The sequence below is a fragment of the Plecotus auritus genome, assembly GCF_963455305.1.
Source record: "Plecotus auritus genome assembly, chromosome: 1".
Taxonomy (NCBI): domain Eukaryota; kingdom Metazoa; phylum Chordata; class Mammalia; order Chiroptera; family Vespertilionidae; genus Plecotus; species Plecotus auritus.
In genome coordinates, this window is record NC_137770.1 from 220,684,802 (window position 1) to 220,704,400 (window position 19,599).

Consider the following 19,599-nt stretch of genomic DNA (forward strand, 5'->3'; position numbering starts at 1 on the left):
GCCCAGAACACATTTTTAAGCCAAATTACAATTATGTTATTTATATAACTGTGAAGTGAAAGACAGTTTCTATACATAAAAAGCAAAGATCACAGTATATACAGGATGGGACAAAAGTAGGTCTACAGCTATTCATATGGGGAAAAAAAGTACAATGACTAATCTATGTATATAAAAGCCTAAGCAACCAGCCAACCGTTCGACCAGTAACTATGATGTGCACTGACCACCAGGGGGCAGACGCTCAATGCACAGGCATGGAAACATAGAACAGACTGATGAATCTCTGAGGGGAGAGAGGAGTGGGGGTGGGGGGGAGAGATTAACCAAAGATCTTATATGCGTACTAGAGGCCCAGAGCACAGATTCGTACACCGGTGGGGTCCCTCGGCCTGGCCTGTGGGAATCTGGCTGAAACAGGCAGTCTGACATCCCCCACGGGGTCCCGGATTGTGAGAGGGTGCAGGCCAGGCTGAGGGATGCCACCAGTGCACAAATCTGTGCACCAGGTCTCTAGTAAACAATAATACAAAAATAAACTGTGTTTCATGTACTCCTTTTGCTGTACCCTGTCTTTGACTTAATAATTCTTTTACTTTTTCTTTTTAACTGTAATCCTAGTTTTACACCTTCATGAAGGTGAGGCTGGTGTGGCAAGGAAGCCACTCAACAGGGTGAGTTTTGGAGAAACATTATGGGCATATAAAACTGATTTCAAACCACTCCATACTCAGATATAAGTAAGTGCTGGCTGTGCTGGAATCCTAAAACATATACTCACGAGTTAGGTTCCATATCAGACCTCCTAATATTGAAAAGCTATATATTACAGTGAATATTTCATGGACGTCCTTCCTTCCTAGCCCTGTGTCTGATTCCTATCTTGTTTTCCTATTCAAGGTTTGTGCTTCACAATCCCAATCGTTCCAATTCCACACAGAAGCACTAAGGAGCCTTTCTGCCCAGGGCAGCATCTTTCCCAGTGAATACATTCACCCTCAGAAGCTCTTACCTAAGAAGCCCTCTGCACTTCCTTCACGCTGACTGGCCACCTGTTTCAGGGTCAGTGGCTCCATCTGTCCCTCTCCCATGTCAGAGAGAGGAAATGTACAGTCATGAGTCCGTGCAGTAAAGCCCTCACTGCTGAGGCTCAGCTGAGCTGCAAACATGCAGCATTTTCACGGGCAGTTGTTCCAGCCCTTCATTGGGGATTAATTACTCTGCGGGAGCCGTCTGCCTAGCACGACAATGCAATTTTCATTCATCAGCTGTGAGTGTGAGATTAATGAAAGCCACAGTCTCATTGGAATGAAACACTAAACTCTCATTTGTGCTGTCAATACTGGAGGAAATGGGACACTTTTTTCCTCCTCCGTAAATTTCTGCTTTCAGCAATAAAATCACATTAGCTTTTCATAAAGCCAAGGATTGCACTTTGGGTTATATGGATGCCTCTCTAAAGAAAAAAATGCCAAGTGTATTGGGTAAACAACAGCAGCCTCTGAAGGCAATGTATACAAACAAATCGCAGAAGCCACCCTCCTATTAGTGTTCCTTTTAAGGGGGTAATTCTTGGCTTTGTTCCTCTCCAGCTTTGACACTAAAGCAACCACACACTGTTAAAATGAAAGATTGTGGGGAAATAGAGCATGCATTTCTATTCTCAACGTTTTCATCAACACATACTTCATTTAAATGTTAACTACCCTGAGGACCGAGAGTGCCATAGATAAGGAAGATACCAAAAGACCAGATCTCAGAGGTCTGGTCAGCCCTTAGATAACACTGGCTTCCTGAAGCCAAATCACTCCATTCCTCCCTCCCCCCAAAATAGGATCAATAAGGAACAGAAATAAAATTACGCATGTCCCATGCTTTCAGAATCACTAGGAGGGAGAGAATAGCAAAAGCTTCAAATAAACTAGAGAAATAAATGCTGAATTACAACAGACCTCCCTCCACCATCAGCAACAGCTTTGTCCACTGAGAGGACCAATGGGTAAGAGCATGCCAGCAGGAGGGAGCAAACCTACCATCCAGATTTTTGTTTCCTAATGTCATTCTGCACCAAAGGGTGTCAAGGCTCTTTGAAGAAGTGGTTGATTCCTGGTATGGGCAGGAAAGGTTTAAGATGAGCCTGCAACACCTTGTGCCAAAAGAAAGGAAGTGCTTAAAAAAATGATGGGAGCATTCAAGAAGACACCAGTGCCAGTTTTAAGGGGCTCCCACTGGCCAAGACTGGAACATTTAGAGCATTAAAATAAATAAGCACAGTGATGGATTAAAACCCAGTGAATAAGAATCTGTGAGTCTAGCCCACCCAGTATGGCTCAGTAGTTGAGCATTAACCCATGACCCAGGAGATCACAGTTCAATAGTCAAGGTGGGTTCAGTCCCCAACTGAGGCATGCAGGAGGCAGCTGATCAATGATTCTCTCTCATCATTCATGTTTCTATCTCTCCCTCCCTCTCCCTTCCTCTCTGTGAAATAAGTAAAAACATTTTTTTTAAAAAAAAATCTGTGAGTCTACATACTGATAGTAAATAGATGGGTAAATAAATCTATAAACAAAGAATCATCCTTACAGAAAAATGCTGCCTAATAACTATAGAAAAAATAAAAATAATCATTTTGTAAACATGATGCTAAACATGGATCCATGCAAACATCAATGGGTGCTTAATCTTGGATGGAGAAGTTTGATGAGTAACAAGATAATCACACAGCCTCAAAATATCTCCCATCACATTATTTATTAATTATTATGGGGAAAATGACTATACAGTGAAGAAATTAGGTCATACATAATAAAGTGATCAAATTAAGATCACTAATAGGGGGCAAATGGACATCATATGACTTCAGATCTGATGCCCCCGGAAAGAGAAGATAGGTCAGTTATATAATGTCCCTGCCAAAAATACATAACCTGAATCTAATCATGAGGAAACACCAAATCACAATGTGCTGATATAAAAAATGAAGAATGAATTATACCAGATTATCTCTAGGTCCCTTCCAGTACTGAGCTTTTATGATTCTAAAGGAAATAAATATTATTTTTAATATATTTTTATTGATTTCAGAGAGGAAGGAAAAGGGAAAGAGAAATAGAAACTTCAGTGATGAATGAAAATCATCTATTGGCTGTCTCCTGCAAGTCCTCTACCGGAGATCAAGCCTGCAACCCTGGCATGTGACCTGACCGGGAATAGAACTGTGACCTCCTGGTTCATAGGTCGACACTCAACCATTCAGCCACAGGAGCTGGGCAATAAATATGACTTTAAAGAAACATGCAATGGTTTGCTACCAACCTACCTTTACACTGCTCTGCTCCAGTGCCCCTTACATTTATGCCAGATAATCTCCACACATCACTATGACCCTTGTTTAAATGTCACTCTTTAAGGTATCTTTTTTCCAAACAAGACACTCTGGGACATGAAAATTGCCCTGATAATTATATCAATATAATAATTAAACCACAATTATCCAGGGGAAGCCAGGACATACAGTTATCTTCTTTGTTTGCTGTCCTTACTGGCTCTAGCTGATTTTTGAGGTCCTCACTAAGAATCCAAAGCAGCTTTCCAGTTTTAACCCTTGCCATTTCCCCACATAAACTCTTTGCTACAAGTAAACTAGTCCCTTTACTGGCTTCCAAACATATCCTATGTCTCTGCTGAGAGACTAACCTCCCCATGTTTTAGAGTAAGTACCGTATGTCATATTTAATAGGTGTGTTACATGCCAGGCATTGTTTTGATGTCTATAAATACATTAATTATTTTAATCCTTACAATAACCACAGGAACTGAGCATAATTATAAACTCCCATTTATAGATGAGGCAGTCAAAATTTTCCCAAGATTACACAGCTATTGGGTGATATGTGACACAGGAGTTTGAACCTCAGAGTTCCCCAGAGTCACTGCTGCTAACCACTGGACATGCAGCCTAGTTCAAATCCGATCTGCTGCTTAGAAACCTCCCTGTCCTCTTTGCCCACAGGGTCTCAGAGTCCTCTGATACCATAGCAAATATATTTCCTGCTACTCATTTCCCTATCCCCCCTACCACATCATACTGTTTCATAGCTCAGCGTGTTATTTTCCCCTCTTTTATCATTAGTCATCTTGTTATATGTTTGTGTCTTATTCATCTAATTCTTCCAAGCAGAAGTCATACACTCATTATTATTGATTTATTGCTTGATTTTCTTACAGTTTCATTGTTATTGCTTGTTAGTTATACATATAGTTATATAGTGTTATTTACTTATTTACTCATACATATAATGAATGGCATCCTTGGACACCTAGTAGACTTCTTTCTAAATGGATCCATGCTTCAATTGCTTTGGAATGGTCTTAGATTGGATTTTTAAATTTTTTTGAAAAATAAATCCATGGAAAAATCAAAATGTACTCATTCATTCAGTCCACAGTATTTCTAGAACATTTATTATGTAGCTATGTAGTTATGGACTATGTTAGGCCCTCAGAACAAGGGCATTTAGAATTCAGATCCTCACAGCCCTGTGCAGAGTATAGGTAGATGCTTATGTTAGAGTTACAGCATGTTGCAATGAGGGCTTTTGTAGAGCTACAATAAGGATGTTGCAAGAGCAATTGCACATTGAACGCTGATGGGGGGAAACATGGAAGCTTCCAGGAAAGGGTCACATCTGAGGTTAGTTAACTAAGAGAAGCAAGTGGCTGCATTTTGAGAAGAGAGATCAGCAGGTAAGCATATACCCTCCCCCCCCAAAAAAATGGCCTATATAAAATGGCAGAGTATGGTTAGGATAACTGCGTTGGTATGTGTAGGCTGTCAGGGAGAACAAGTCCAGGGAGAGAATGGAAGAGAAAGTGGAAAGCCTTGGAGAACGTCATACGCCCTTGGATCCGCTGCCTCTTGTTCTGCTCCACAGTCCCGTTTCAGGAAAAGCTCTCTGAGCTTCAAGTCATTTTTCAGTGGTAGAAGCTCACCGTGAGCTTGTGTGATGTTTTGCTTCCTGCTCTGGTTCTCTCCAGGTCCTCAGTGTGGGGCCTGGGAGAAGACCACTCCCTCAGCTCTTCAGTATATGGCGCTCAGAAGCATCCTTGGAGGGTGGAGGTTACAGACCTCTTGGGACCACCCTCACCAAGGGGAGAGAGTCCATAAATGCTTCTTTCCGTGGTACTCAGGTGCTGTGGGTTCTGAAAGGCAGACCCTCCTCAGAAGGCCCGGCAGGATCCAGGATGGAAGGAACCCCAGCTGCCCATGGCAGTAATCAGTGCACCTTTGCATTGGTTTATCCCCTTCCCTCTTCATTCCTCCATCTCCCTCCTGCCCTGAGAGGACCTCCCCAATACACGACCTGTACGACCCACGTCCTATTTCACACTCTGCTTTTGAGAGGAACTCAGGCTCATCTACCAGACTAAAACGTTTTGATTTTATGTCTAAATGCTACAGAGAACCATTGGTTTGTTTTTAGCAGGGCAGCAATATGATTAGCTTTCTAGTTGCAGGAGGAAAGGATCACTGAAGGCGAGCCTGGAGGCTGGACAATTAAATAGGAAGAATTTCTTCACGTCTACAGCAACACAGACTTACTGACCACACCCAGGAGGTAGATCAACTTTTTAATGAGAAAATAAATAACCAGATGGCACGTTCTGAGGGCATTTTAGGAAAAGAAAAAAGCGCAAGGACTAGCTCTGGCTCCAGGATAAATTATTAAGGAGTCTTCACCTTTTCCTATTTTCATGTTCTTTTCGGCCTCTTTTTAGTAGCAGTGGTATGCTGGTAACTTACTTTCAAGGGGAAGAAAAAAGGACAAATACTACTCCGTAGTATTTGCTGGGAATACTCACACCATGGCCAATTTCAAACTGCCAAGGGTTTCATAACATCTCGCAAACTTTCAGGATATATAATAACCCTTTCCTCTATAGAAGAACATTCTCTCCTTTGTTCTCTGTACTTGCACAAAGTGGTTTGTCATTAGACTGCGGGTTCCAAATTGCAGTTCTTTGTTGTTCCTGAATAAACCCGTTTTTTGGAAGAAATATATGGCTGTTTGTTTAAAGTCAACACTTTAAACCAATGGTCATTATATGGAGCTATGTTGCCAAACAGCTAGAATTCATGGGTCCAGGAACCAACCGGTAGATGTAGGAATGATCCCATTCACCATCACTCCCAGCCACCCACCTGGACAATTGTGCTTTCCATCCCTGCAACTTTAGGCATTATTAGTCTACGTCCTTGGTCCCAGAAGGGAGTCCTTCCACCAAGCAATGCAGAAAGAGGCCCACCAAACTTAAAAGCTACACTTGACGCCTGGTAACCTTGGACTCATCATGACAGTAATCCAGCTGACATAAAAAGGAGTTCCATAACCAGCAGGGGTAATAGAGCTTGATTGTCTCAAGGAGGAAGAACTGCTGCTACATATTAGGGGCAGGTAAAAATATGCCTGGTCCTCGGGTACCTCCCTTGGTTTTTAATGTAAGTAGGCAAGTACAGCAACCACAGCCTAGTAAGGGCATAGTGACCAGAGGCTCAGGTTCCACAGGGACTACTAACCCAACCTCGCAAGTTGCCTGGATGAGCAGAAGTGCTAGGTAAGAGGAGGGGTGTCTAAAATGGATAATAAAAGAGGGAAAGTAAATATTAGTTGTTACTTTAAGACCAACAACAGTGTTGGGGCTATAATTTATCCCCCTAATTCTCTCACTAACTGTGGCAAGGTTGTGTGCAGATGGAATAAACTTAATGGAAGAAGCAACTAATTCTGAATAGCGCAAAAGGCAGACTATAGTGGATGCTTCCAGATTTCTTTCACAATGCTGGTTGATCCATCCCCCAGCTACTGTAAATACTGGCTGCTAAAAGATAAAATTCCTCCTTCCCTGGATAAATGTTTTCAAAATGTCTCAGCAGAATTTATGAGGCACACACACACACACACACACACACGCACGCACGCACGCACACATATGCAAAGCTAATAGCCAATGACAGACTGATATAGGCATGCAAAATGCCAGCTCTTTGCTGTAAGGGGGACCAAATCTATGGTGCAATTGTTATTGTGAATGTCCAGGCTGAAGCTGGTTTCTGGCCAAGATCACTGCCTGGCTTAGCTTTCTTCCCCTGTCCTAATCTGCTTCCTTCTCCCCCTTTCTTCAGAGAATGCTCTCTTAATAAATCACTTTCCACAGGAAGCCAATTTCTGGTTCTGTTTCTAGGGAACTCAACTTCGGACAAAGGAGATCTCGAGAGTAGGAAAGTAGGAAAAACAGCAGAAACAATTTCAGATAGCAGATCAACACTTAAGGCCAAACTGTTTGGGGACCATGTTTTCTCATGGTTCTTTAAATCATATTGGGGTGTTGTCAGCTCTTTCCAAGTAAAACAAGTTAATATCAACTTTGCAAATTTCCCTGAGGATTAAAGAAACTATTATAAGAAAGAGACCTAAAATAATTTGTCACACGTAGGCACTCAATAAAGAGTTGTTCTTATTACTAACAGTATTCTTTTAAATAATTTTTAAAATTTTTATCTTTATTGTTGAAAGTATTACACATATCTCCTTTGTTTTTTCCCCTACTGACTCCCTCCACCCCACACCTGCTCCTCCCAGGCCTTCACCACACTATTATCTGTGTCCATGGGCTGTGCATATACTCATACAAGTTCCCCAGGTTATCTTCTCCCCATCCACCCGCCCAACCCCACATTCCCTCTGAAATTCATCACTCCGTTCCATGCTTCCATGTCCCTGGATCTATTGTGTTCATCAGTTTATTTCATTCATTAGAATACACGTATGAGTGAGATCATGTGATACTTGTCTTTTTATGGCTGGTTGGCTTATTTCGCTTAGCATGATACTCTTCAGGGTTCTGTGTTTTGTTTTTCGATTTTGTGAAAGCTTGTTGACGACTAGTAGAAGCAGGAGAGCTGGAGCGGCGCTGCGGAAAGGCGTTCTGGGAAAGGTCTGCCCTGCTCTGCATGCAGAGGGCTTTTCTATCGTTATTCTCAAACGTGAGATGAGTCCCAGCCCACTGACTGCCGAGCCCCCCAGGTGCCTGGCGTGGGAAGCGAGGAGGCGGTGAAGGAGCTGTGGGGATGATCGCTGTGACTCTGCAGTCCTTGTGTTTTTGTTTTGTATTTTGGTTTTGATTTAGAGGAGACAGGCAGGGAAGGAAAAAAATAAAGCAATATGTACCATTTGGGGGAAGTTCCTTACTGTTTTGGATTGCTCAGCTTAGGTCTAATGTGGCATGCACCTCTTTAAAATTGCACAATTAGTACCCCATGACAGATAAAATAAATAACTAATGTATTTAAGACTTTCAACTACTGTTAGTTGAAAATAAATGGTTTAGCACCCGTAAGGTCACTTTGAGGTTCTGAAGTTTTAGTGTTAGAATAATTAAAGTCATCAAGTAAAAAAAAAAAAAAAAAGCTCTAGGCCTAAGAAAAAAAAGATAACAGTCAGAAATCAAAAGGAATAGATACTAAAAATAATTAAGAAAAAGACAAACTGGAAAGACAGAAAAACAAAACACAAGAACAGGCAAAATAAATGTAGGCAGGTTGTGAAATAAGATCACTATTAAAATGGTTTTGTAATTCAAGTAGCATAACCCAATGTGAGTTAAACTGCATAAAATTAAAATAGTCTCATCAAAGTTCTTGGATGATGATGTGTCAGGCACCACTGCTTACTTATCCACGAGCTCCATGGATAAGTAAGTTCCCCACCCCATGCCCCATGCTCTCTTCTGCCATAGAGGCACTGCCATAAATAACTTCATATTCCCAGCCTCCTGTTCTAACAGGGAGCGGCCATAACTCTCTATTCTGCCAATGAACTGTCCGAGAAAGCGTCTAGGAAGTTTCTGGGATTTTCTTTTCCTTTCTGATAGAAAAGGCACACCTACAAAGAATATTCTCTTTTGTCACTCCTCCCTTTCTGAGTTTGATTCTGGCCTGGCTTCAAGCTATAGCAGCCATCTGGAATCTGTGAGGGAACATCACAAATAAGTTAAAGAGGAAATAGCAGAGCAGGAACTGGCTTGTTTACCACATTATGAAGCTAACAAACAACCTCAGAGACCTCTTCCGAGCTTCTTACACAACGTGGCTTATAGCACAGCACATCCCATATAGATACAAACAATAACCCAGATTAGTGTTGAAAGACATCATAAATCAACCCAGGCTATTGCTAAAGAAGAGAGAGAGTCCAGGTCTATGCAGAAGGAGCAGGCCCGGCTTTCAGGATGACAGGCGTGGCAGAGGAATGCTCAGACACAAGGCGCCTGGGTGCCCGGCTGGCAGAGCTCACAGGTATGGAGCCAAGTGCAGCAGAGCCAGGCTGACCAACATGGCCAAGTAGCCACGGGAGGTTAGAACTACAGAATCCAAGGCAAAGCAAAGCAGGTAGGGGCTGCCACCAAGACAGGATCTTGAACAGAGGAATTAGCCTTGGAAAGCAGGTTGTGTGACAGGAGCTAAGCCAAGTTTAGAGGCAGCAGCTGAGATTTCCCAAAGGGAAGTGAGTTCCACCAACGAAGCGTGAAGCACCAGGATGCCTTTTCAGGAGCGGCCCTGGACTTACTTCCCACGCAGCCCTGGTTTTAAAAGATGTAAGATGTGGGGTGGGGGAGTGAAGAGGGCAGAATCTCCATAAGATTTACAGAATGGGGTTATGAGTCCTGCCTCTGTCCCCCAGGCAGCTCCTGAATACTTACATTTTACAGTAACTATGTGTTTGTTTCCCTCCTAAGAAAGGAATTTAGTTTCTCTGAGGACAGGAATGATGCCTTATTCATATTTTCATACTCATTGCCTAGTAGAGTTCTTAGCAAGAATTGATTCAAAATTTGTTTGAGGGATGGGTAATAAAAATAGTAACAGTATTCACTGAGCCCTTACAATGTTCCAAGCATTCTGTACAAAATGCTTACCCATGATAGTTCATTTATTTCATATGAAATAGTCACTATCATTATCCCCACTTTACTGATAAAGAAAACTGGCATTATAGAAGTAAATTTTCCCAGAATGCCCAACTAGGATGTGGCAGACTCTGCTTCTGAAATCAGGTCATCTGTCCCCAGAGAACAGCACCTTGACCCATTAGTGGAAAGACAATAAGCACCAAAATCATTTCAGAGACTACTGGAGGATTATGACACTTGTCTCTTCTTTCTCTCACATAGAAAGTGGGCTTTGGTTCTTTGAAACATGGGTCTTCTTTTGCCCCTGGGAGCAATCAATATAGCTATGCTTTAAAGAATGAGGTTGGGTAATTCCAAGAGTCAGAAGAAGTAAAATTTGGGCATCCTGGGAAAGGACTTATGTGACAGGCCTCACGGGCTGCCTGCAACATCAGAGGGCTGAAGGGGCAGCAATGACAATGGATCCACCAGGTTTCAGGTGCACAATTCCATAACACATCATCTGCACACTGTATTGTGTGTTCACCATCCATCACCATTTATGCCCCCCATACCCTCCTCCACCTCCACCCACCCCATCACCCTCCAGCAATCACCATGCTATTGTCTGTTTCCTGAGTTCTTTCTCTTTTTTTCTTTTTTGCTCAATACCTCCATCCCCAATGTCCGCCCTCCCCCGCACCCCAGCTGTCAGCCTGCTCTCTATCTACAAGCAAGAAATAATAATAATAATAAAGAGAAATCTTTAATTCCATACCACTAGTTACATAAAAGATTCAGAAAAGGAGCAACTTCTTTCATGACCTAATTTTATTGTTTAGAAATCAATAAAATAAGGACTACTCCCATAATTTGATGTATTAACTGTGTGGGAGAGTTATATGAACCAATGTACATCTATTTCTTCCCTCCTAATGAAATATTCTAAGACACAAATAATTTGCCAGCAATTAGGTGAGATAACGAATTGTTAGAAAAATGAAATTGAGCAAAGAGATCATAAATATAATTTCCATAACCAAAATTTTCTTTATGATATTTTATTCTGTTTATAATTTTTAAATTCCTCCCAGGCAATAATGGTTGAGAGACTGATGTAGTTACATAGTGTGTCAATTCATAGACTATTAAATGTTTATATTGTTCTTATACAACCTTCACAATACTGAATTTTAGAGAAAATATCAGAAACTCTGCAAGCATGACCAGGCCACCCAAAGGATATGTGTATATATGCAGTTATGTGGCTTTTAAAGATAATTCCCTAATTATGTGGTACCCATGGGTTGCCGGCATGAGTTCGTTAAGCAGTTCCAAGTCATCTGTGGAACCTGTGGTTTTGCTCAGCATGCTATTCTGAAGACAGAATTCAGATAGATTCATAGGATTAAGCGTCAAACAATTAAAACCAAGCTCCCACAAATTAAAATGTCATGATGACACAAGGGTTCTAATGAACAGAGGAGAATAAGAGATATTCCCACAAGATATTCAATGAACTAAGGAGAGAAAGTTTTAGTAAGATTCATAGAACATGGATAAGTCAGTGCTCATGGTCAGAGTCATCATTACAGACTTCTGGAGACTTGTAGGATTGAGATAAGAGTCATTAGTTACAGTTATTGGGCCTGGAGACAGAACTACATTAGAAAGCAAGAGAAGCTGAAGAAAGGGATGCAGTAAAATTATAGTCTAATCAGAGAAAGGCTAAAAGGAGAAAAATATAAGCATTGGAGAAATGCAGAGGCTATGTTAAGCCAACACAAAAACAGAGGAGAGTCTTATGGCAATAAGAAACAAAAGTGAGTTTCATACCTGAATTCTTCCCTGAATCGCTTTACACACCCACTCACAATACACTACTGAATATTCCATGAAGGCAAGAATTGGTTTTCATCCCTCAAATTATGTAGCATAGTGCTTGCTCCATAATAGATCAGCAGTAAATGGCTATTAAATGAATGACTGAAAAAATATTGAAGGATTGAATGGAGCAAGCTACTAATGCTTCATGATGCAAACTCTATTCTTATCCAAGATGGGAAATTTCCAAAGCCAAAAGAGATGGAAAAGAACAAAATAACCACTGTCTTGGAGAATTTCACTTAATTCATAATTCAAAGAAAGAATTTATTGAGGTCCTAATCAGTATCAGTGTCAATGTTGTGACTAAGAATAGTATGTGGAAGGTGGTCACAGGATTTAAAGAATATTGGTTTGCAAATCTTTAATTGCACATAAAAATGTATCAGTAGTACCAATTCATTTTGGGGGCTTCTTTTTTCCTGTTTCTTGAATTACAAGTCACCTAATTGCTTAATGTAGTTTCTTGGATTGTTTGGAATTGTACTAAAAGCTCTAGAGTTTCTTGTCTACTCCCTGATAGCTAAACAGGCAATATTTCCATTAGTGGGTGCTTATTTTGATAGTGGGTGCTTATTTATTGTATTCTGCTTTTAAAAAATAATCTTTTAATCCTATAATTTAATGTTTCACACACAGAGAAGAAAACTTATTATTAATAGATTAATGATAATACTATGTCATAAAATTGAGAAAAATAAAGATGTCAGTGCTCATAAATAATAAGAATGGTGCCTGACTTCAGTAAACACTTAATCAATGTTAATTTTGTTGTTGTTGTTTTTCCAAAGTGGTCCAAATAAACCACTGAGACCACGGAGTCATGAAGAGTATCACCTTGTTTTCACTAGAGTAATATTCTATTAACAAAGCTGGATTCAGTGAGCCAGAGACAGATAATAAGTATGGCTGGAAACGTCTGTTAATATCCATCCTAAAGTCAGTGAACAACACTGAGCACAGTCTTTATTGAAATTACTAAGGCATCCTGTTCCAAAGGTGACCCTTGTAACTTCATGGTAATTTAATCAAATGATGTGATAGACATGATAACTTTTAATACATTTAAAAAATACAATTTTAAAATGAATGGAGGTGATTTAACTCTACAGAAACACCTTCCCTAGCTGAAGACTGAATATTCACTAAAAAACAGATTTTAAAATCTGCTAACCAAATGTTGACCTTTCAAAAGATCAGGTTAAACCATAACATGACTTAGTTAGCCTTATAAATCTTCATATTCATAATTATAACACTTCAAAAGGTAAAGTTGAGAGTTTTTGCACATGGCATTATATTTTGTAAAACGTACATAGCTAAAACAGAGAAAGGCATAGTTCTTATGTTACTAGCTTTGGGCCAGATGCTTGATTTCTCTGATACTCAATTATCTAAAAACTGCATTATAATAATAATTTTCTTGCTCATTTCGCAAAATTTTGGGTACACTGAAGCAAAATTATGTATGTGGAAACCTGCAAAATGCAACTCATTTTGCAAATTCAATAGTACTTTAATTTTATTTGTCTTGAAATATTAGAATACTCATAAATATAAGCACACTAACCACATGTATATATGTAGTTGAGTTCTTAGAAGGAGCCACCAAATTATAATATGTGGTGTAATTATTTTCCTTCTTTGTATCCATTTTTCTCTATACAACAACTTTAAATTTGTAGAAAAATAGGGAAATGATATTATGAAAATTACAATACAAGATTCTAATGGAGTATACAACAAAGTATACAAGTTTGAGGATAAGGTCAAGATAAGCTCACTGTCTGAAATTTAATTACTGTCTGAAATTTAATCCTGTAAGAATAAGTTAGAAAAATTAATTACCTTAATTATCTGAATCACTGACCCACCCTAAGAGATTTTGGAAATATGTTGCTGCTAAGAACAAGGTATAGCTCAAATCCAATCATGCAAACTGGGTGATGAGCGCTATGAGCTACACAGTGGCTCTGTAATTTGTGTTGCATAGGGTAACACAGTGACTTCTTTTAAAAATTAAAAATAATAATTTCTTTCTAAAATATTCCATTAATGAGGGATAAAATCATTTATCTAGGTAGAAATATCCTTACAGCAGAATGTCTTAAAAATCACCAAAACATTACACCTATATCAGAGAGTACTGTTAAGATTTCTTGGCCTGCTCCTGAACCAATTGATACGTTAGAATACTCATAGGAACCCTAACCAGTTTGGCTCAGTGGATAAAGAGTCAGCCTACGGACTGAAGGGTCCCAGGTTTGATTGCAGTCAAGGGCATGTACCTTGGTTGTGGGCACATTCCCAGTAGGGAGTGTGCAGGAGGCAGCTGGTCGATGTTTCCCTCTCATCGGTGTTTTTAACTCCCTATCCCTCTCCCTTCCTCTCTGTAAAAAATCAATAAAATACATTTTTTTAAAAAAAGAATACTCAAAGGAAGCATGTCTGTCAGGATATCTTTATTCTCTTTGGCTCAGGAAAGAGCCTCCTTCTGATCTAACAAATCATAGATCAATCTATATCTTCTTTGTTCTCCACATTAAATATTGAAGACATAAAAAAAACATATGGAATATGCTTAACTTTAAGAAACTGGATGAATTTCCTGTTTACACTCTAGGTCAATGATTCTCAAGCATTAATGTATGTAAGAAGAACCTGGAGAGATTCCAATAAATGCATATTTCCAGGCCTCTATTAGATTCTAGGTTTTCAGATTTCCAAACTAGTTTCTCCTGAGTATTAAATTTTTGGCATCTCTATGAGAGCTAGAAAAGTCAAACATCTGGATCTGAAGAGCTACACTCTAGACTGGCTGGAGGTTCTTAAGCAATTCTCCAAGGATCCAAAAATCCACCTGCTACAAGACTCCCCTGAGAATCCAGGTGACCTTTCTCTCTATGCCTTCTGATCCATCACTACCCGTAGCAACCTTGTTTAATATTGTACATCCTCAATTGCTCAGAATTCTACAAGGAAAATTAATTGATAAATTAAGTGAAAATTTGTTCTAATAACTCTTTCATAGTCGACTTTTTAAATAAGTGCTGCTAAGAAGTAAAAATGTTTTAAGCAAATGATTTCAATGACTATTCTCTGCACAGTTAAAATTTTTACACAGCACATGCCAGTATTTAATGAGATAGGAATAACAGAATGGTAAACTAATAGAGAGGAAGTAAAGTGATTGATAGGGTCTTTGAAAGATTTTAGTTATATTTAGAGTTTCCTCTCAAGTTTCAAGTTGAGTGCTTCAAGATTTTATAACTGAAAACAGGAAGAAAGACCTGACTGTTTCTCCAATCACAGTTCCTTGCTTCAGTAAGACTGTCTGTGCACTGGAACCTTAATCAAATATCCAATATACAAGTCCTCACTTTTTCTTTGCTAAGAGAAATTGCTGTTACAGTTGCATGTAGCTAAGTTTGCTGCTTACTTTCCATGGGATATGGAAAATATAAAGAGATCCAAGGAAGAGTCACATCTGGTCCCATAACCCATTATGGGAAGAATTGAAATGCAACTTCTGCTTTTAGCCCCTAGAACTTCTCTGCTATTGCATTGTGGAATGCACGTGGAAACTCAATCATTCTAAGACATATGCCTAAGACATTTATCACCACTTACGACACATCCCTTAGCAAGCAGCAAGTATCCAAGTCAGCTCTCTACCTAATGCTGTGTAGGTTCTATTGCACAACTCCAGGGGGTGCTGTTCACTCTGACAATTAGGTGAATGGAACCCTTGAAATAGTGCAACTGGCAGCCCTGATTCAAGGTAGGAGTGCCTTTAACTTATGTTTTGTTCTGGAGAGATCAGAAAACATTCCATGGCAATGATGGTGGTGATGATGATGAAACTGATGCTAATGGGCAAAATTTGTGAATACCTACAATATGCTGATTACCCACATTATAAAGAAAGAATGACTAGGTTTGGGGTAGGGAAGAGGGACTGATTCAATATCAAAGACTTTGAAAGACCTCTGCTAGTAACCACTATTTTCTTCTTAAAGTATATAGCAATGGGGTTAAAGTATTTTAAAAATGACAGTTTCATTTATTTCTCCCCCAAAAAGGGCAATGGAATTATGCATAGAAAAATATACAAGTTGCCCTGACCCATTTGGCTCAGGGGATAGAGAGTCGGCCTGCGGACTGAAAGGCCCCAGGTTCGATTCTGGTCAAGGGCATGTACCTTGGTTGTGGGTACATCCCCAGTAGGGCGTGTGCAGGAGGCAGCTGATCGATGTTTCTCTCTCATCGATGTTTCTAACTCTCTATCCCTCTCCCTTCCTCTCTGTAAAAAATCAATAAAATATTAAAAAATATATATTAAAAAAAGAAAGAAAAATATACAAGTAAATATTATAAGCTAATCTAGTACTAAAATTTTGACTTGGAATTTTTTTCCCATTTCCTATTTGCAAATTTATAGCAGCATCAGAATAAAGCCATAGGTGCAAAAATTTGTCTCTTGTCAGTTTTCAAGATTTAAGGTACTTACTCAAAAAAGATAGTTTTTTGAGAGTTTTGAACAAATTCAAGTCAAAGTACTAAAATTGGTACACCAGTTTTATAAATAATTCTCCAAACCATAAAGCCTTTAGAATCATGGCAAGCTAAATGAATTACAATGAATGCAATCATTCTTTATTTTAATTGTTGTACAGTCTTGGTCTACACCTTGGCAAAAATAATATCTGCATTTAATGAAACATAGAGGCTACTAAGATGACTTCAACCTAATAGTCACATATCTAGAAATCTATACAGTATTTTTTCCAACCTAGGAAAACATAGTCATCCATTTCTGATTTTTTGGTTCCCCACTCCCACCCTTAATCTGTGAAATCCTTCACAGGTTTTATATATAAAAATAACCTTATATCTTAACTGCCTTTACCCTTTATTTTCTTTTATAAAGTCCTCATGGCATGATGTTTCCAAATACTTCCTTTAAAATAAAAAAATAGTCAAGTACCTTTTAAAAAATCCTTTCTCCAGCAGCTTTATATAATGTCAAGGCATTGAATAATTCACAAGATATCATTTTATTTAAATACTGAGAATAACATAAAATGGTATCACAATGAAAAATATTGGTTTGCTACCTTAATGATAGTGACAATGAATTTCATTCCTGAATCTGCTCCCTATTTTTAACCGAAAATCATCTTACTAATGTTTCCAGGCAATTCCAAAAGCTATCTTAACATTAATTCATTGCCAAGGGCCCAGGACCTGAATAATACATTCCTACATTACTGTGCAGAATCTATCAGATTTTAAGAGCGATTTTTTACTATAAAATCTGGGTCTCAGTCTGTACTTTTATAGAAGAATAAATTTTGTAAGTACTACTCTCAGAGTTCCAAAGAGCAAATTAATGGAGAAATGCAATTCAGACGAGCCTGCAACCTCCTCAGGAATGAGAAAGGCAGTGTTAGCCTTTCTCTCCTTACCACAGCCTGCTGAATCCATCCCCACTGAGTGCAGCACCAATCTTTTTCTGCTTTAAATACCTACGCAAGTAATGATCAACACCCACTCAGTGTCTTCAGGATGATAAACCAGAAATTAACTTCTAAGTGTTGCTCAGATGCTTTGAACACTATCGTGTGTCTTTTTTTTTTTTTTTTTTTTTTTTTTTTTTTTTTTTTTTTTTTTTTTTTTTTGGTTAAGAAATAAATACGTTATTTTAGTCATTACACACTGGAAGAAAAGACCCCTTAACTGGTAGAAACTTGGCTTTGAAAAGTCAACCTAGTTGGCTAAGCATAAGAAGCCGGTTTTTAATCAGTGGCGGTGGAGATAGTATCTGAGATGGGAAAGTGGCTCATGAAGTATGTAGGAGCCACGAATAAGAGAGGCTTGCTTTAAACCGAGCACAGCGTGGTGTGGAGGTGGTGAGCCGGGAACAAGCTCAGGAGGAGCTAAGAGCAATGACTTACCTGTAACACTTTGGTCAGATTGTTAAACAGAGCTTGGCCGGCACTCACTTTGTATTTGACGCCTCGGACGGTGCCATTTTTGCTTAAAATGTTGACTCTCCTGGTACCAAAACTCTTCTCGCTGGCAGCCCTTGCTAACACCAGCAAGTTATCCTGGTCGTTCTCCTGCTCGTCACTTTCTGAGCCTATGTGGCCGTTCTGCTGTCCATCAGACTCACTCAGGCCATCGATGCCGCAGATGCTGGCACATTCGGAGTCCAGGGAGCCTGCCGGCTGCCCATCCTCGTACACCTCCTTCAGAACTCGCCCGCTGTGGGACGACGCGATCCGGAACCGCACTTTCCGTGGCCTGTCACTCTCCGGCTTCATCTCCCTTTTGAGCATGGTCACAACCGGCCACACCACAGGTCACATCGTTCTCGATCCCCCGTCACTGCATGCGTCCCCCTGCCACATAGCGATATCAGGACGTCATTCCGGTGACAGCAGCACTCATATGAAACTAACATCGAAAGGAAAGAAGATTCCCAAGAACTCACAGCGCATCTCTGCTATTAATAATGAATGTGTGTGTGTGTGTGCGCGTGTGTGTGAGTGTGTGTGTGGGTTTGTGTGCTATGGTTACCTTTAAACTAAAACCTGCAAAACGATCCCAGCCGTTAAATATTCAATAGCTATGGTGGGCTCTTTAACAGGACAAGTGCAAGAAAGTGGCATGCAATGAAACAGAAAATAAGTGTGGGCAAGGAAATGAAAGACTTGAACTTCCAAGCCAATAGGGAGTGTTGAAAAGGATCTTAGTGACAGAAGTATCTCTCAGTTCACCGTCCAGAGTGGAGGCCTGAGATAAAATAGGAAATTACATGTATAGCGTCAGAGATGTCACAGTCTTCTCACCGTGCTAATTTCCTCTGCATTTCACTCTCAACCGGCAGCCTTTAAAAAGAGCAGTGAACGTGCAATGTTTCTGCATAGAGCTCTCATTACTAGTTCTTAAATCATTGATCAGATTCACCAGCTTTGTATACAGTGAATTTGCAACCTACATCGTTATGCACAAGGGGCTTTTCTAAAGAATAACTTTTTAACAGAAAAGAGAGAACTTGCCCACTTCTGCTGGTAGAAACACGTTCTCTTGGACAGATGGAAAGGTTTTGGAAAGGAAACATGGAGCAATGAAGGAAGAATGGAAAATCCCCCAAGCCAGCCAGATCAGCCAAAGCAATCCAGGTGATCGGCATTGATAAATATTATATCCAAATCGCCCATGCATAGAGAAGAGTCCTCCTGCTGCTGCGCTCAGTGTATTTCCTGTCACGCTGGCAGGCACCTGAGGACCCGCTTGCGGTGGAGAGCCATACTGAAACTCACACTGCAGCCAGGGTCCCGGCCTGTCTGCGTCTCCAGAGAGAAAACAAGCAGCGGGCCCTCCCACTACACCTCACGTTGTTTCATGGTTATAGTTTTAACTGATTGTGACCTTAACTTATACCTATTTTAGAAAATTCAAAAAATAATAGCACAAAGCTGGAAAGTCACAAATAATCTCACAAGAGATGTTCATAATTTTGTTTCCTCGTCTGTCTAATAGTTTCTATTTCCTAGAGTGTTCTCAAAGATTAGATAGAGGGATGTATATGAAACGGTTAGCACGCTGCTCAGTAAACAAGAGCTATGAGTTCTTATTTGGCTCCTTAAACTAACTAAAGATACATACTGTTTGGAGGACAGTGAGAAGAGTGGAACTGGAAAAGCATAAGTAACTGACGGGGATAAAGGCAACCCATTCTGTTTTGGGTCTGATTCT

At 39.8% G+C, this 19,599-nt stretch overlaps 1 protein-coding gene across 1 annotated transcript in view; it reads right to left on the reverse strand.

Moving 5' to 3' along the window:
• GRXCR1 (glutaredoxin and cysteine rich domain containing 1) overlaps window positions 1-18,176 on the reverse strand; it is a gene marked incomplete at both ends in the record, with an annotated part of 92,695 nt that extends 74,519 nt beyond the window's left edge. The window contains one exon of the mRNA XM_080678872.1: window positions 17,793-18,176. Within this exon, the coding sequence (XP_080534998.1) occupies window positions 17,793-18,176 (384 nt within the window). The remainder of the gene's footprint in view (window positions 1-17,792) is intronic.
• Window positions 18,177-19,599: the final 1,423 nt, after the last annotated feature.